Here is a 14832-nt window from a genome sequence, read left to right on the forward strand (position 1 = left end):
CAGTAGAATATGGTATACCCATGGGCGGATTCCAAAGCCAGGCTATAAATGGTATTGCAGCTTCTATTGTAGCTTCTTGGATCGCTCATTCTGGGGTAAGTCAACCACCGTGGTGTGAGATACCTTAGCAGCCCCATGGAGAAGCTCCCTGGAGAGGAATTAAGTCCTCTTGCCGACAGCTAGCACCAGTTTGTGTGCCATGTGAGTGAGCCACATTGAAAGCAAATCCTCCAGGTCAAGTCAAGCTTTCAGATGGTTATATTGCTCGCTAATCTCTGACTAACCTCATGAGGGATTCTCCTCTCTCGAGTGTTTTAGACCTGCAGTTGACCTCAGCAGGTATTGTTCTATCAAATACCTTTTATATACTTAGCACTGTGTAAAATACTGCAGTAAACATAAAGTTTTTTAACCTCAGTGTTGACCCTCCAGACAAAGAAATTGACTAGTCACAACTTTGTGAAAACCTTTTGGTTCTGCTCTTTACACTTACAAGTTAACTTACGGTTATTACCAAGAGTTTGTTTTGCCAAGCCTACTCTCAATTTTTTCTTGAAGATTGAAACCACCTTTCCTTCAAGACTGATGATCATTGAGCTTCCTGGACATCTTTCCTCACATTAGGTGCCATACTCTCTCATCTTTTTATAGCAACCTATAGGCAATCTTAACACTTTGTAATTTGCAATAAAAATAAATTCACCTACATCATGCTGTTAACTCCTTTTATTAAAATTTATTTTTTTATTATTAATTAATTTATTTTTGTTACAGGTGTTCTCTCCCCCCCCCCCCCCAGACACTCTCCTCCCTATCCCACCCCCCACCCTCTTTCCCTAGCCAAGCATTGTTGTCTACGTCCATGGGTTATGCATACATGCATATAAGTTCCTTGGTTTATCTCATCCCTCCCCCTCAAACCCCACCTCTGAAGTTTGTCAGTCTGAACCGTACTCCTGTCTCTGGATCTATTTTGTTCATCAGCTTTTTTTGTTTATTATTTTCCACAAATAAGTGAGATCATCTGGTATTTGTCTTTCTCTGACTGGCTTATTTCACTCAGCATAATACTCTCCAGGTTCCTCCAGGTCATCTCAAAGGATATGAGATCTATCTTTCTTACAGTTGCATAGTGTTCCATTGTGTATATGGACCACAGCTTTTTTATCCACTCATCTATTGGTGGACACTTGGGCTGTTTCCAGATCTTAGTAATTGTAAATAGTGATGCTATGAACATAGGGGTATATATCTTCTTTCTGATTGGTGTTTCAGGCTTCTTGGGATATATTCCTAGAAGTGGGATCACTGGGTCAAATGGCAGTTCAATTTTAAATTTTTTGAGAAAACACCATATTTTCCATGGTGGCTGCACCAGTCTGCATTCCCACCAGCAGTGTACTAGAGTCCCCTTTTCTCCACACCCTCGACAGCACTTGTTGTTTTGATGATTTGTTGATGGCAGCCATTCTAGCAGGTGCAAGGTGATACCTCATAGTTGTTTTAATTTGCATCTTTCTGATAATTAGTATTGTTGAGTATTTTTTCACATGTCTCTTGGCCATTTATATGTCCTTTTTGGAGAAGTGTCTATTTAGCTCCTCTGCCCATTTTTTAATAGGGTTCTTTGTCTTCCTTTTGTTGAGTTGTATGAGCACTCTATATATCTTGGAAATTAACCCCTTATCTGATGTATCATTGGCAATTATGCTCTCCCATATAGTGGGTCCCCTTTCCATTTTGATGGTTGTTTCTTTTGCTGTGCGAAAGCTTTTTAGTTTGATGTAGTGCTATGTATTCATTTTTTCCTTTGTTTCTCTTGCCTTAGTCGTCGTATCAATGAAAATTCTGCTTCATGTTGTGTCTGAAATTTTGTTGCCTACATTTTCTTCTAGGGTTTTTATGGATTCATGAGTCACATTTAAGTCTATTATCCATTTTGAGGTTATTCTTGTGTGTGGTGTAAACTGGTCTAATTTCATTTTTTTTGCATGTAGCTTTCCAATTTTTCCAGCACCATTTATTAAAGAGGCTGTCTTTACTCCATTGTATGCTCTTGCCACCTTTGTCAAATATTAATTGAGCATAATGTCTTAGGTCAGTTTTTGGGTTCTTTGTTCTGTCCCATTGATCTCTATGCCTGTTCTTGTGCCAGTACCAGGCTGTTTTGATTACAGTGGCTTTGTAGTATAACCCGATATCCCTCCTACTTTGTTCTTCTTTTTCAAGATTGCTGTGGCTATATGGGGCCTTTTTTGGTTCCATATGAACTTTTGAAGTTTTTCTTCTAGTTCTGTGAAATATGTTGTTGGTATTTTAATGGGGATTGCATTGAATCTATAGATTGGTTTGGGTAGTATGGACATTTTAATGATGTTGATTCTTCCAATCCATGAGCAAGGTATATGCTTCCACTTTTTTGTATCTTCCTCTGTTTCTTTTTTCAATGTCCTGTAGTTTTCTGCAAATAGGTCCTTTACTTCTTTGGTTAAGTTTATTCCTAGGTATCTTAATTTTTTTGTCACAATGGTAAATGTGATTGTTTTTTTAGTTTCTCTTGACGTTAATTTTGTATCCTGCTACCTTGCCAAATTCGTTTATTAAATCTAGTAGATTTTGGATGGTGTCTTTAGGGTTTTCTGTCTACAATATCATGTCATCTGCAAATAATGACATTTTCACTTCCTCCTTTCCAATTTTAATTTCTTTTATATTTTCTTCATGTCTAATTGCTGTGGCCAAGACTTCCAGTACTGTGTTAAATAAGAGTGGTGAAAGTGGGCATCCCCTTGTCTTGTTCCTGTTCTTAAGGGAAATTGCTTTTAGTTTTTGCCCATTGAGTATGATGTTGGCTGTAGATTTTTCATATATGGTCTTTATTATGTCGAGATATGATCCCTGTATTCCACATTGCTGAGCATTTTTATCAGAAAGGGGTGCTGGATTTTGTTAAATGCTTTTTAAGCATCTATTGATATGATCATATGGTTATTATCTTTCATTTTTCTTATGTGGTGTATCACATTTATTGATTTACAAATATTGTACCAGCCTTGTATCCCTGGGATGAATCCCACTTGGTCATGGTGAATAACTTTTTTAATGTATTACTCTATCCAATTCACTAATATTTTGTTAAAGATTCTGTCATCTGTGTTCATCAGGGATATTGGCCTGTAGTTTTCTTTCTTTGTAGTGTCTTTTTCTGGTTTGGGAATTAGAATTATGCTGGCCTCATAAAATGAATTTGGAAGTCTTCCTTTTTGAACTTTTTGGAATAGTTGGAAGAGAATGGGTGTTAGTTCTTTTGTGAATGTTTGGTAGAACTTCCCTGTGAAGCTGTCCAGGCCTGGGCTTTTGTTTGCTGGGAGATTCTTGATTACATCTTCAATTTCCTTAGTTGTTACTGGTCTGTTCAAATTTTCTATCTCTTCCCAGTTCAGTTTTGGGAGACTATGTGTTTCTAGAAATGTGTCCATTTTGCCTAGATTGTCCAATTTGTTGGCATATAATTGTTCATAGTATTTGTTAACAATCCTTTGTATTTCTGTGGTGTCAGTTGTTACTTCTCCTCTTTCGTTTCTGATTTTGTTTGTTTGGGTCCTCTCTCTTTGTTTCCTTGTGAGTCTAACTAAGGGTCCATCAATCTTGTTTATCTTTTCAGAGAACCAGCTTTTTGTTTCATTGATCTTTTGAATTTTTTGTTTTTTTAGTCTCTATGTTGTTTATTTCTGCTCTGATCTTTACTATTTCTTTGCTTCTACTTGCTCTGGGTTTTTCTTTTTGTTTGCTTTATAGTTCTTTGAGTTAGAGATTAGATAATTAGAAAATTTTCTTGTTTCTTGAGGTAGGCCTGTAGTGCTATGAACTTCCCTCTCAGAACTGCTTTCACTGCATCCAGTAGATTTTTTGTTGTTGTGTGATCGTTTTCATTGGTTTCCAGGAAGTTTTTAATTTCTTCCTTGATCTTCTTGGTAACCCATTCATTGTTTAATAACATGCTCTTTAGTCGCCCTGTGTTTAAATGTTTTTGCATGTTTTCATTGTAATTGATTTCTAGTTTTATGCCATTGTGATCTGAGAAGATGCTTGATATGATTTTAATCTTCTTGATTGTGTCCTAACATGTGGTCTACCTTTGAGAATGTCCCATGTATACTTGAGAAGAATGTGAATTCTGTAGTTTTGGGGTGTAATTTTCTGTAGATTTCTATAAAATCCATTTGATCTGGTGCATCATTCAGAGTCTCTGTTTCCTTGTTGATTTTTTGTCTAGAGGATCTATCCAGGTATGTCAGTGGGGTGTTGAAGTCCCTTGCTATGAGTGTATTGCTGTTGTTTTCTCCTTTGATGTCTTCCAGAAGTTTTTTAAAATATATTTTGGTGGTCCTATATTGGGTGCATATATGTTTACCAAGGTTATATCTTTCTGTTGGATAGATTCTTTCAATATTATGTAGTGGCCTTCTTTGTCTCTAGTTATGGCCTTCATTTTGAAGTCTATTTTATCGGATATTGCTACTCCAGCTCTTTTTTCCTTTCCATTTGCTTGGAAGATTTTTTTCCATCCCTTCACTTTCAACCTATGTGAGTCTTTTGTTGTGAGGTGGTTCTCTTGTCAACAACATATAGATGAGTCATGCTTTCTTATCCAATCAGCTACTCTGTGTCTTTTTATCGGAGCATTCAGTCCATTTACATTTAAGGTGATTATTGATATGTACTTATTTATTGCCAATTTTGTTTATTGTGGTTATATTTTTCTTCCTATTTCTTCTACTAATTACAGCAGTCCTTTTAGCATTTCTTGCAGTGCTGGTTTGGTGCTAATATATTCCCTTAGCCTTTTTTTTTGTCTGGGAAGCTCTTTATTTGATCTTCTATTTTGAATTATAGCCTTGCTGGATAGAGTAGTCTTGGATTTAGATCCTTGTTTTTCATGACCTTGATTACTTCATGTCATTCCCTTCTGGCCTATAGTGTTTTTGTTGAGAAGTCAACTGATAGCCTTCTGGTGGTTCCTTTATAAGTAATGTATTTTTTATCTCTTGTTGCCTTTAGGATTCTCTCTTTGTCTTTAATTTTTGGCATTTTAATTATTATGTGTCTTGGTGTGGGCCTGTTTGGGTTCTTCTTAGTTGGGGCTCTCTGTGCTTCTTGTACTTGTATGTCTTTTTCCTTCACCAAGTTAGGGAAGTTTTCTGTCACTATTTCTTCAAATATATTTTCTAACCCTTGCTAATTTTCTTCTTCTTCTTGAATTCCTATGATGCAGATGTTATGTTTCATATTGTCCAACAGTTCTCTTAGGCTGTCTTCCTGTTTTTTAATTGCTTTTTCTTTTTGGTTCTCTGATTGGGTGATTTTTTCCACCCTGTCTTCTAATTCACTGATCTGATCCTCAGCTTCCTCTACTCTGCTGGTTATTCCTTCCAATGTGTTTATTTCTGCTATGTCATTCTTTATTTCCAATTGGTTCGTTTTCAGTGCTTCTATATCTTTACTCATGCTGTTGAGCTTCCTCATGATTATTAACTCTGAACTCTCCCTCTGATATCTTGCTCAATTCCCTTTCATTTATTTCATCTTCTGTCGAATTATCTTGTTCTTTTATTTGGGATTTGTTTCTTTGTTTCACTATTTTGGCTTTCTAGTGGGTTTTGGAGCCTGCCAAATTTTCCCTGTGGGTGTTGTTTTTCTGCTGCTTGTGGCTCTCTCTACTGGGTTTGCATGCGTGTGGGAGGACCCACGTTAAACATCACTGTCAAGTCTTACTTTCCTGGGTAGATTTGCAAGCCCAGGAAAGGTTCAGTTATCCTCTAGCTTTTTGCCTGGAGGCTCTTGTCTCAGTTACTTGATGAGCCTTGGATTATAGCCCTCAACTGGATGAAAAAATCCCTCAGGTGTTCAGGGAAAGAGGATTTCCAGAGGATGGGGCAGATGCTTGCTGGCTGTTAATGAGCCTCAATTTGCATTTCTCTGGCCTGGCTGGGTGCTGTTAAATTCCCGAGGGAGGGGCTGTTGCTTCTTCCTGGGCTCTGGGAAGGGGCTCCTTTGAATAAATGGCTACTGTCCTATGAGGCAGTGATTTAGCACAAGACTCCCAGTGCCCTCTAAATCCCAGGTCTCTCTACAGAGTTCCAGTCCAGTCTGCTCTCCCTCTGCCAGAGCCCAAGTTATAGCTAATTTAGTGCTCTGTCCCTGCCCTCTAGGCTATGGAACCGGCTTAAGATTTTAACCCCCAGGGAGCTGCTCACAGCTAAAATAGCTGCTGTCCGTGGGCTATGAGCCCACCCTCTCGTGCCTTCGAAGTTACTACCAATCTCGATTTTGTGTCCTCTTTCTGCCCGTGGTTATATGGGTCCTCTCCATCTTCTTTTTTGTTGGTTTTTCCCAGCAATTTGTCTTTATTTTAGTTGTAATTCCAGTTTGGTCCTGGCAGATGGTCTGTGTAGCTTCCATTCACTTTGCTGCCATTTTGGAATCTGTGCTGCTAATTCCTTAAAAGAGTTCATCCTGATGTGTTTTGTTTGAGTAAATGAAGCATTATATTGGATTAAACTTTCTGAGTTTTCTTTTAGTGACTTGGAATATTTTAAGTGACATTTAAAAGGGATTTATAGTTCAGAACTCTTTCATATGAATAGTTTGATTCCTCAGAATAATCTTTGGAAATTGGTGATTTTTGTAGCATAGAGATGAAGAAACTGATGCCAAAGTGACTTGCCCAAAAGTAATAGGTAAATTTAAAGGTAAGATTCAAATACTTACCATTAGATACTTTTGCAGGGTAGTCAGTAAATGGCACATTTGCTGTTATTTTCAGTTTCACTGTAATGTGGAAACTAAGTAGCATTGTGGCAGGAAAGTTGTATTTAAACTGTGTCTATTTGGTCTTTTTTTATTCTTGTTGAAAATATAGACAATTTTGTGGCAAAAAATGACATATAGAGTAGAAACTTAAAAAATTTTCATATCTGATTATTGGATTTTTTTTTCTTCTTCCCTTTACACCACCCCCAATCCCTTTTAAAATAAAGGTCTGAGGGTCATTTGTGTCTTCCTGTTCGATATACACATTCCTTCCCAGAAGCCTTACAGAAGTTCTATCGTGGTGAGTTCAGGTAGGAACTTCTTTCTATTGTTATATAAATACCTTCATAAATGTGTGCCTTTAGAATGCTGTTAAACAGAATTAGGTAATAAATATTTGGATTAGTCCATAGTTAGAACAGTAGCCCTAATACGTTAGCTGAGTCACAAACACATCTAACTTACCTTATTCTGGTCCAGTTGGAAATGGGTAGAGAAATCCTAACAAATGCCACTTGGCTTATAAAGTAATTGCAAGTAGAGATTTTTCTCCTTCAGTGAGATAGAGGCCATGTCTCTACTTTCTTAGTCTTGTTACTTGTTCTTAGATAGTTAAAACTGTTGGCTAAAACTGAGGGTTCAAATGCACTGAGATTTTATATTTTTTATCCTCATCTTCTCCCGTCCAGAGTGACTGAGTTTCTCCAACCTTGCTGAGATTCTTGATATCTCTGTCTTACATATTAAGATTTCACAAGCAGTGGGGATGGGGTTTTCCCATATTTCTTTCACTGAATTTGTTCAGTGGTCAGACTACCGTGAGAAGAGAGGGCTGAGGGAAGAGTGGACATGGGGTTGCTCAATTATATTAAAGAAAAGTGAGTGGGACTTCTTTTGATTTCCTGACTTGGACTAGATTTTATAGTTTGAGAAAGCTTTTCTCTGTGTATTTGGGTAATTGTAGTAAATTGTTTTTACTTCTGGAATCATTAATAGTGATTATAGTTTCTAGTCATTTCAGAAGTTTGGCACCTCTACGAATGACTAGCTACCAAGTGGGAGTATATTTTTGTATCTGGCAGAATCTGTCCCATTGGCTTTTTGATACATCAATTTTTGGTTTTGAAATCAATTAAATCTGATTCTTTTTTCTTTACTTTTACCAAAAATGCCATTTAAGTTTTAGGTGAAGGACGTTTATCTAATCCGACTACCTTAACACAATATAATTTTAATTCAGGATGCTTTCTTATCTTATACTTTCTGATGAGCAAAGCACAATTATATCTAGCTTATTGTCTCCAGTTTAATGTATACTTGATAAAGAATTTACTTTAATTCAAGTTATTTGGGAGATTTTGTACATCTGCATTAGATATTTCCATTATAATTGAACAGAGAAATAAACTTCTAAATCTGTCTTTAAGCAGGAACAACTAGATTTTTTTTAATGAATTTTTAATTTGGTGAAATTAAAATGTTTAATTTTTAGTTTAATTCTGTCTTAACATAACTTGCTTTTCATTCGCTCTTCTAAGGTGGTTATGGAGGCAGCGAATCAGGTTATACCTTGAAGGGACTGGCATAAACCCCATTCCTGTGGACCTTCACGAACAGCAACTGAGTTTGAATCAACATAGTAGAGCCTTCAATATTGGAAGAGTTCATGATGAGAGTAGGTCGATTGGGAATTAAATGTGTTTGGGGCAATATTTAACTTACAGTTCTTTTGATGTCTAATTTTTAAAAGTAACACTTTATAATTAACTTACTTGGGGATTTTAGTGTCAGTGACAACACTTAAGAAAATGCAGCAAACTACTTCAGGTCTAAAATGTACTATGATTAGACATCGAAGTAAGAAATATAGCATATTTCTAAAAGATTGTTTTCTAGGATGGGTTTGAAAACTAGTTGATTAGGGAAGGCTTAAAATGTTCAAGGGGATAGATGATATTTAAAGAAAGATTCTTGGCCTTAATCTTTGAAAGGTCAAAAAGGAAAAAGCAGTAGAAATAAAATGAGCTAATTTGTGGAAGATTTTATAATAATTATATATTCATATAGTTATATTTAAACATATTTACTGTTGTTATAGTTACTGATTAAAACATTTATATTGGGAAATTTTGCATTCCAGCCTTCAGATTTGTATTTCAAATATTTGTGTAAGCTGCTAAGAGAATATTAGCATAGGATGATTGTTATGCAGCATTTTTGTTATAGGGAGTTAAGATGAAGTCTCGTTTCTGAGTTTATTTATGGACTATAATTTAGCCTTATTTTCTGACTTTTCCCATAACTGTAAGGCTTCTCATGATGCAAGAAGATCCTAAGAGCCCAGCTGGTGTGGCTTAGCGGATTAAGCATCATCTCATGGACTGAGAGGTCCCCATTCGATTCCAGGTCAGGGCATGTGCCCAGGTTGTGGGCTCGATCTCTGGTAGGGGGCATGCAGGAGGCAGCTGATTGATGTTTCTCTCACATCAATGTTTCTATCTGTCTCTCTAAAAAAAATCAATAAAAACAGTAAAAACAAAAAAGAAGATCCTAAGAGATATCCTACCTAAATACCTCAATATTTTTTTCTCTTGTGTTTTATTTCCTGAACTTACCAGGAAAAGCTACCTTCACACATCTGCTTTCTGTCTCTGTTTCTGTCTTGTAATGGTACCTAATGTTTTTGTGTATTTTTTTCAGAGTTCTTCATGGTGATTTATAGCTTTATAGGTTAGCATGTTCCCAACCTACGTGTGTGAGTTCATACCATGTTTTAGAGATGTTCCTTCTCTCCCTGAATAACAAAAAAATTCATTTGATTTTAGGAATCTTTTAAGTAATTACATGCATATGAATTCCTATTACTGATTTTGAAAAACTGCAGCAACTATTCAGTAAGATTTAAAAATCTTGGTTAGAAATTTTACTTTTTTCCACACCAGAATTTATTGCTCCCAGCAGAAGATATTCAGGTATTGGCTCTTTTCACCGACAGTCTTATAGGAAAGATGTAGATTGTTCAGACCCTTATCTCAGATTCACAGTTTGTAGCTTGTAAACTGAGTTAATAATATATTATATGTAGAAACAAAATTACATATAAATTGAGTAATATACAGGGTGTTCACATCTGATTTGTGGTAATTGTATAAAAAGAAAGAAAATGTTCAAAATTTAAAAAAGTAATAATACAAGAAACTTAGGCACCAATCTTTGAATTAAAAGGACCCACAAATCACTTAGCATAATTATGCTACAAGGTCCCACACAAGGTATGTCAGATACAGGGATAAAACGAACTCCTCCAGGTTTCCAGAGGAAAGTGAGTGGTCATGGTGGTTGGTAGGTTAGTATATCTAGAGAACCTGGAATCAGAATAGTTTCAGATTTTTAATATTAACATGGAAATTGTTATAATTTTTGAGGTAGTTATCAGTATTGTTGATATTATTAACAATTATGTGATATTTACTATGTCTAGGAACTAGTTTGGAGGGTTTTTTTTAATAACTTTATTTTCTGAGACAAAATTGAGGAGAATTTTAAGGTACATGTCATATTTCCCTTTTAAATTCTCTTCAACTTGGCAGGAAACATTTCCTAGTAAGCTGCCATTTGGGATTTTTGAATATAGGAGTGTGAGATTATTAATATACCACCAAGTTTGATCCCTTATTTAGTTTTCTAATTTTGAACAAAAGATTACATAGGAAAGCCCTCGCCAGTTTGGCTCAGCTGTTGGAGTGTTGGCCTGCGGACCAGAGAGTCCCGGGTTCATTTCCTGTTAGGCCCTAGCGGCTAGCGGCACATACCAAAAAAAAAAAAAGATTATGTAGAAAATAAAAAGGGTTTTGTTTTTGTTTTTGTTTTTACTTTTCAGTTTAAAAAGGGATGATGTAATTTTAAACAAAAATTTTCATTGTATGTAATGTAATCTATCCTTCGTTTACATGTTAATGGAGAAGAATTCATTTTTATTACCTGTATACCTTCAGGGGAACATAGGGTTAGTTTATTATTTTAAAAAATGTTTTATCACATGAACTAGTAACTCTTATTTTCAAGGCTGAGTGTATTAATTTGGATAAGTGAATGGATTTGCTAAACTCTTCCAGGATTTCCGTAGCTTAACTTGATGAAGGTTTAATTCTAGCTCATCGCACTGTCCGAAGGGTGTTTACGCAACCCTGGAGCAGTGGCTCCTGTCGTCTTCTAAGGCCTCAAGACGGATTCTCTGTGCTTGTGTAGAGCAACACAATGAAAGCATGGATAACCTTAAGGGATGTTTTAGGAGCCAGGCCTTTTTACTTTGCTCATATTCCATTATAGTCCCATGGGTATACCCAGTGTAAGTAAACCTGAAAACATAGTCTAGCAGGATGACAGATAGAATTGCACAGTGTAGTACTCCCTGTCTCTAGTACAGTATAAAACTTCTATATTTAAAAATACAAATTCTAGTTAATTTTGTAACCCATTCTTTTGGATAGAAACATGTTGGTATTCAGTCCATTTTAAAAAATTAAGTTTATTGGGATAACATTGGTTAATAAGATTATATAGGTTTCAAGTATACATTTCTGTGATGTATGATCTGTATATTGCATTGTGTGCCCACCATGCATATACAGATAGATCATCTCTGTCACCATATATTTGACCCTGAATTAAGTGAGACAGAAAAAGTTAAGAACCATATGATTTAATTCATAAATGGAATATAAAACTGAAAATAACAAATGAATAAACAAGAAAAACAAACAAAAACTCATAGACACAGACCAACAGTATGGTGGTTACCAGAGGGAAAGAGGGTTGGGAGGTAGCAAAGGGTAATTGAGTCCATTACTTCATGTCTTATTAAAGCAAGTTGTAAATGGACAGTTTCACAATTAGGGAATGTTTGGTAGTTAGCATAAAAGAACATAAAGTAGACTTAAGATGATTAATGAAATTTGAAGTAATTTTACGTATTCTTTTCCTCTTTGACAAAGGATTTCAGGTGAAATACAGTAAGTACAGACAAAAATGCAATATGGAAAGGAAAATTAGGAAGAGGAAAAATGCTTGTAGAGGAAAGTCAAGACTATATAAAAGAAAAACATGGTTACAGTTTGATGGTGAGAATTCAGATTTATTAGTAATATTTAGTGAGTACCTACTGTTAGTTGAGCATTTGTAGAAAAATCTGTGTTGAGATGTACAACAAATTCCATTGGTAATTACCTTATGTAAAAAAATAATTTAAACAGTGATTTTAGCTTTTTACATTTCTAAAACTATCAGGTATGAGAATATATATATAACTAGTACCAAACTAAGTTTCAAAAGTTCACAGGTTTTGCAATCTTACGTGTAATCAAATTTGAATCGAAATTCAATCACATTTGAATCCAATTATTATATACCTTTTTGTGTCAAGTTCCTTCTACACTATTACAAGATTGAGCTGATAATGTTAACCCATTATATAATTTATTCAAATAACAAGCTTTCAGAGGGTACTTGGCATTGTAATAACAAGTTATTATATATATATATTTTTAAAGGTTATTATTTTAAAAAAATATATATATATATATACACATTTTAATCCTCACCCGAGGACATTTTTGCATTTATCTTCAGATTGGGAAGAAGAGAGAGAGAGAAACATCGATGTGAGAGAGACACATTACCTGGGTGTCACCCACACAACCTCAACTGAGACCAGGGACAAACTGCAACCGAGGTACGTGCTTTTAGCGGGAACTGAACCCCGGGGTCTCTGGTCCATGGGCCGACGCTCTAACCGCTGAGCCTTAACCGGCCAGGGCTAAATGTGTTTTCATTGACTTTTTTAAATAGGAAGGGAGAGAGAGCTAGAAACATCAATCGGCTGCCTCCTGCACACCCCCTACCAAGGATCAAGCCACAACCTGGGCATGTGCCCTGACCAGGAATCAAACTGGGACCTCTCAGTCCCTGGGACGGATGTTCAATCCACTGAGCCACACTGGCCAGGCAAGTTGTTATATTTGAAAGAATAGGGATAGTTGGGTCCCCTTTAGGCAGTTGTAGTCCAAAAGAAATGTGATACATGTAATTAATGTTCAATAAACATATAAACAGAAGAATATAATAATCAGGCTAGCAAGTCAGAGGAGATCAGTGGTTGTATTGGTGCAATAGTGAAAATTTATACTAGTGTATTAAGTGTCTGATATGTAGTAGATATCTGTTGCTGCATAACAAATTAACCCAAAGTTTAGCATCTTAAAACATAAATATGATATCATAGAGCATGCGAAGGTGAAGAATCTAGGAGCAGCTTAGCTTGTTAGTAATGGTTTGGAGATTCTCAGGAGGTGACGGCTAAGCTGTGAGCTGGGACAGCAGCATATCTGAAGACAGAACTGGGACGTGAGATCTGTGCCCCAGCTCATTACGTGGCTATTAGTGGGAAGCTTCAGTTCCTCACCATGTTGGCCTCCCCATTGCACTGCTCATGAAATATCTTTCCCCAGACCAAGTGATCTGAGAGAGAGAACCAATAGGCAGAAGCCAGGGTGTCTCCTTTGAATCTCCGAAGTGACACATCACTTCTGCCATACATTAGTCACACACCAATCCTGGTGTGCTGTGAGAGAGAATTACACGAGAATGTGAGTACCATGGGACAGGATTCACTGAGGACCATCTTGGAGGCTAGCTACAGTTGGATGGACTTTTAAACTTTGTCTTAGGAGAAAGTGTGGGGGCGACAGAAAAGGGAACTTGTCCCATGGTGCTTGGCCAGCGGGAGATCCTAGGGTGCAGTGAGTGACTCTGCCTTCGGTGACATTCGGAAGATGGGATTGGCATTTCCAGTTGGAGACTGATAAAAGATAAAACGTAAAAGAAACCATTTGAGGTTTCCAATCACAAGTTGACCCAGAAAGCAGTGGGAATCCTTTGGAGGATTCTATGGGATTGAGTGATGTTTAATTATCACCAAGGAAGATGGCTTAAGCTGCTGTGCGGCCTGAAAGTGTGGAGAGAAGAGGCGCATTTTGAGGCGTCATGGATGGAGATGTGGCAGTGTTCCTCCAGTGCTGCTGCCGCCGAGGCCCTCGTGGGGTTTCTGCCTAAAAAATACAGCCGATTTCTAACATAACTGATTTGGTTTCCAGCATGAAACATGCATGTAATTTGCTTTTAAATCCAAATTGGCTCTCCTTTGGCAGTATGTGATCATTTCCACCTCTGAAGTTTCCAGAGTAAAACCAAATTAAGTGTGACAACATGAATCTTGTGAGACGGGTAAATATATTCTACCACTCTTAAAAAATTGTCTCAGGAAGAATTGAGGTTTATTTTGGAGAGACAGAGGCTTCATTGCAGCTGTAATTTTAGATGACTTTGAGGTTTATATTATGAATACTTTGTCACTTTATATATTAATAGTGTTAAAGTATAGTTTTTATTACAATAAAAGTATGAATATTTTAATTTTTATAAAATGTATGTCATAACATTGTTAAAATTTAAGAGCTATCTTGGATTTTTTTCTTCATTACCTGCAGGGTCCGAGGCTTCGGGACCCCAACTTCTGCCGGTGAGAGCACTAAATGAAGTTTTCATTGGGGAGAGTCTGTCATCCAGGTACAGCTAAACCTGTGATCTTGAGTTTGGAAGTTAATGTTTGAGTAGTTTTTAGATAGTTATTGAATTTATACAACCTAAGATTTGTGAATAATTAATACTGTATAAGTAATAGAATGAATTATTTAATGAAATCTTTCTGAAACCTTCATACACATTAATATATATTAAGAGAAAAGAAGGTTCTATGACCTAATATTTCTGTTAAACCCTAGGTTAAGCAAAGTTATTCAGGTTTCTTTACTGCAATATTTCCCAGAACCTTTAATCTGTCAAATAAGTGCATTTATATTTATCATATACATGTTTAAGAGAATGATATACCTACTAAGTATATGTTTGCAGTTGATAGAAAACTTTTATAGACAGTCATATTTAAACTTACCTAATTGTCTT

At 36.2% G+C, this 14832-nt stretch overlaps 1 protein-coding gene across 4 annotated transcripts in view; it reads left to right on the top strand.

The window, feature by feature from the left end:
* NADK2 (NAD kinase 2, mitochondrial) overlaps positions 1-14832 on the top strand; it is a 43725-nt gene that overhangs the window by 13198 nt on the left and 15695 nt on the right. For 3 of the 4 annotated variants that reach the window (XM_036279232.1, XM_036279233.1, XM_036279235.1), the window contains 3 exons: positions 7041-7124; positions 8352-8488; positions 14358-14436. In XM_036279232.1, coding sequence (XP_036135125.1) covers positions 7041-7124; positions 8352-8488; positions 14358-14436 — 300 coding nt within the window. The remainder of the gene's footprint in view (positions 1-7040; positions 7125-8351; positions 8489-14357; positions 14437-14832) is intronic. The other variant, XM_036279234.1, reaches the window with a different exon arrangement.

This window comes from Molossus molossus, unplaced genomic scaffold, assembly GCF_014108415.1.
Source record: "Molossus molossus isolate mMolMol1 unplaced genomic scaffold, mMolMol1.p scaffold_m16_p_3, whole genome shotgun sequence".
Classification (NCBI taxonomy): Eukaryota; Metazoa; Chordata; class Mammalia; order Chiroptera; family Molossidae; genus Molossus; species Molossus molossus.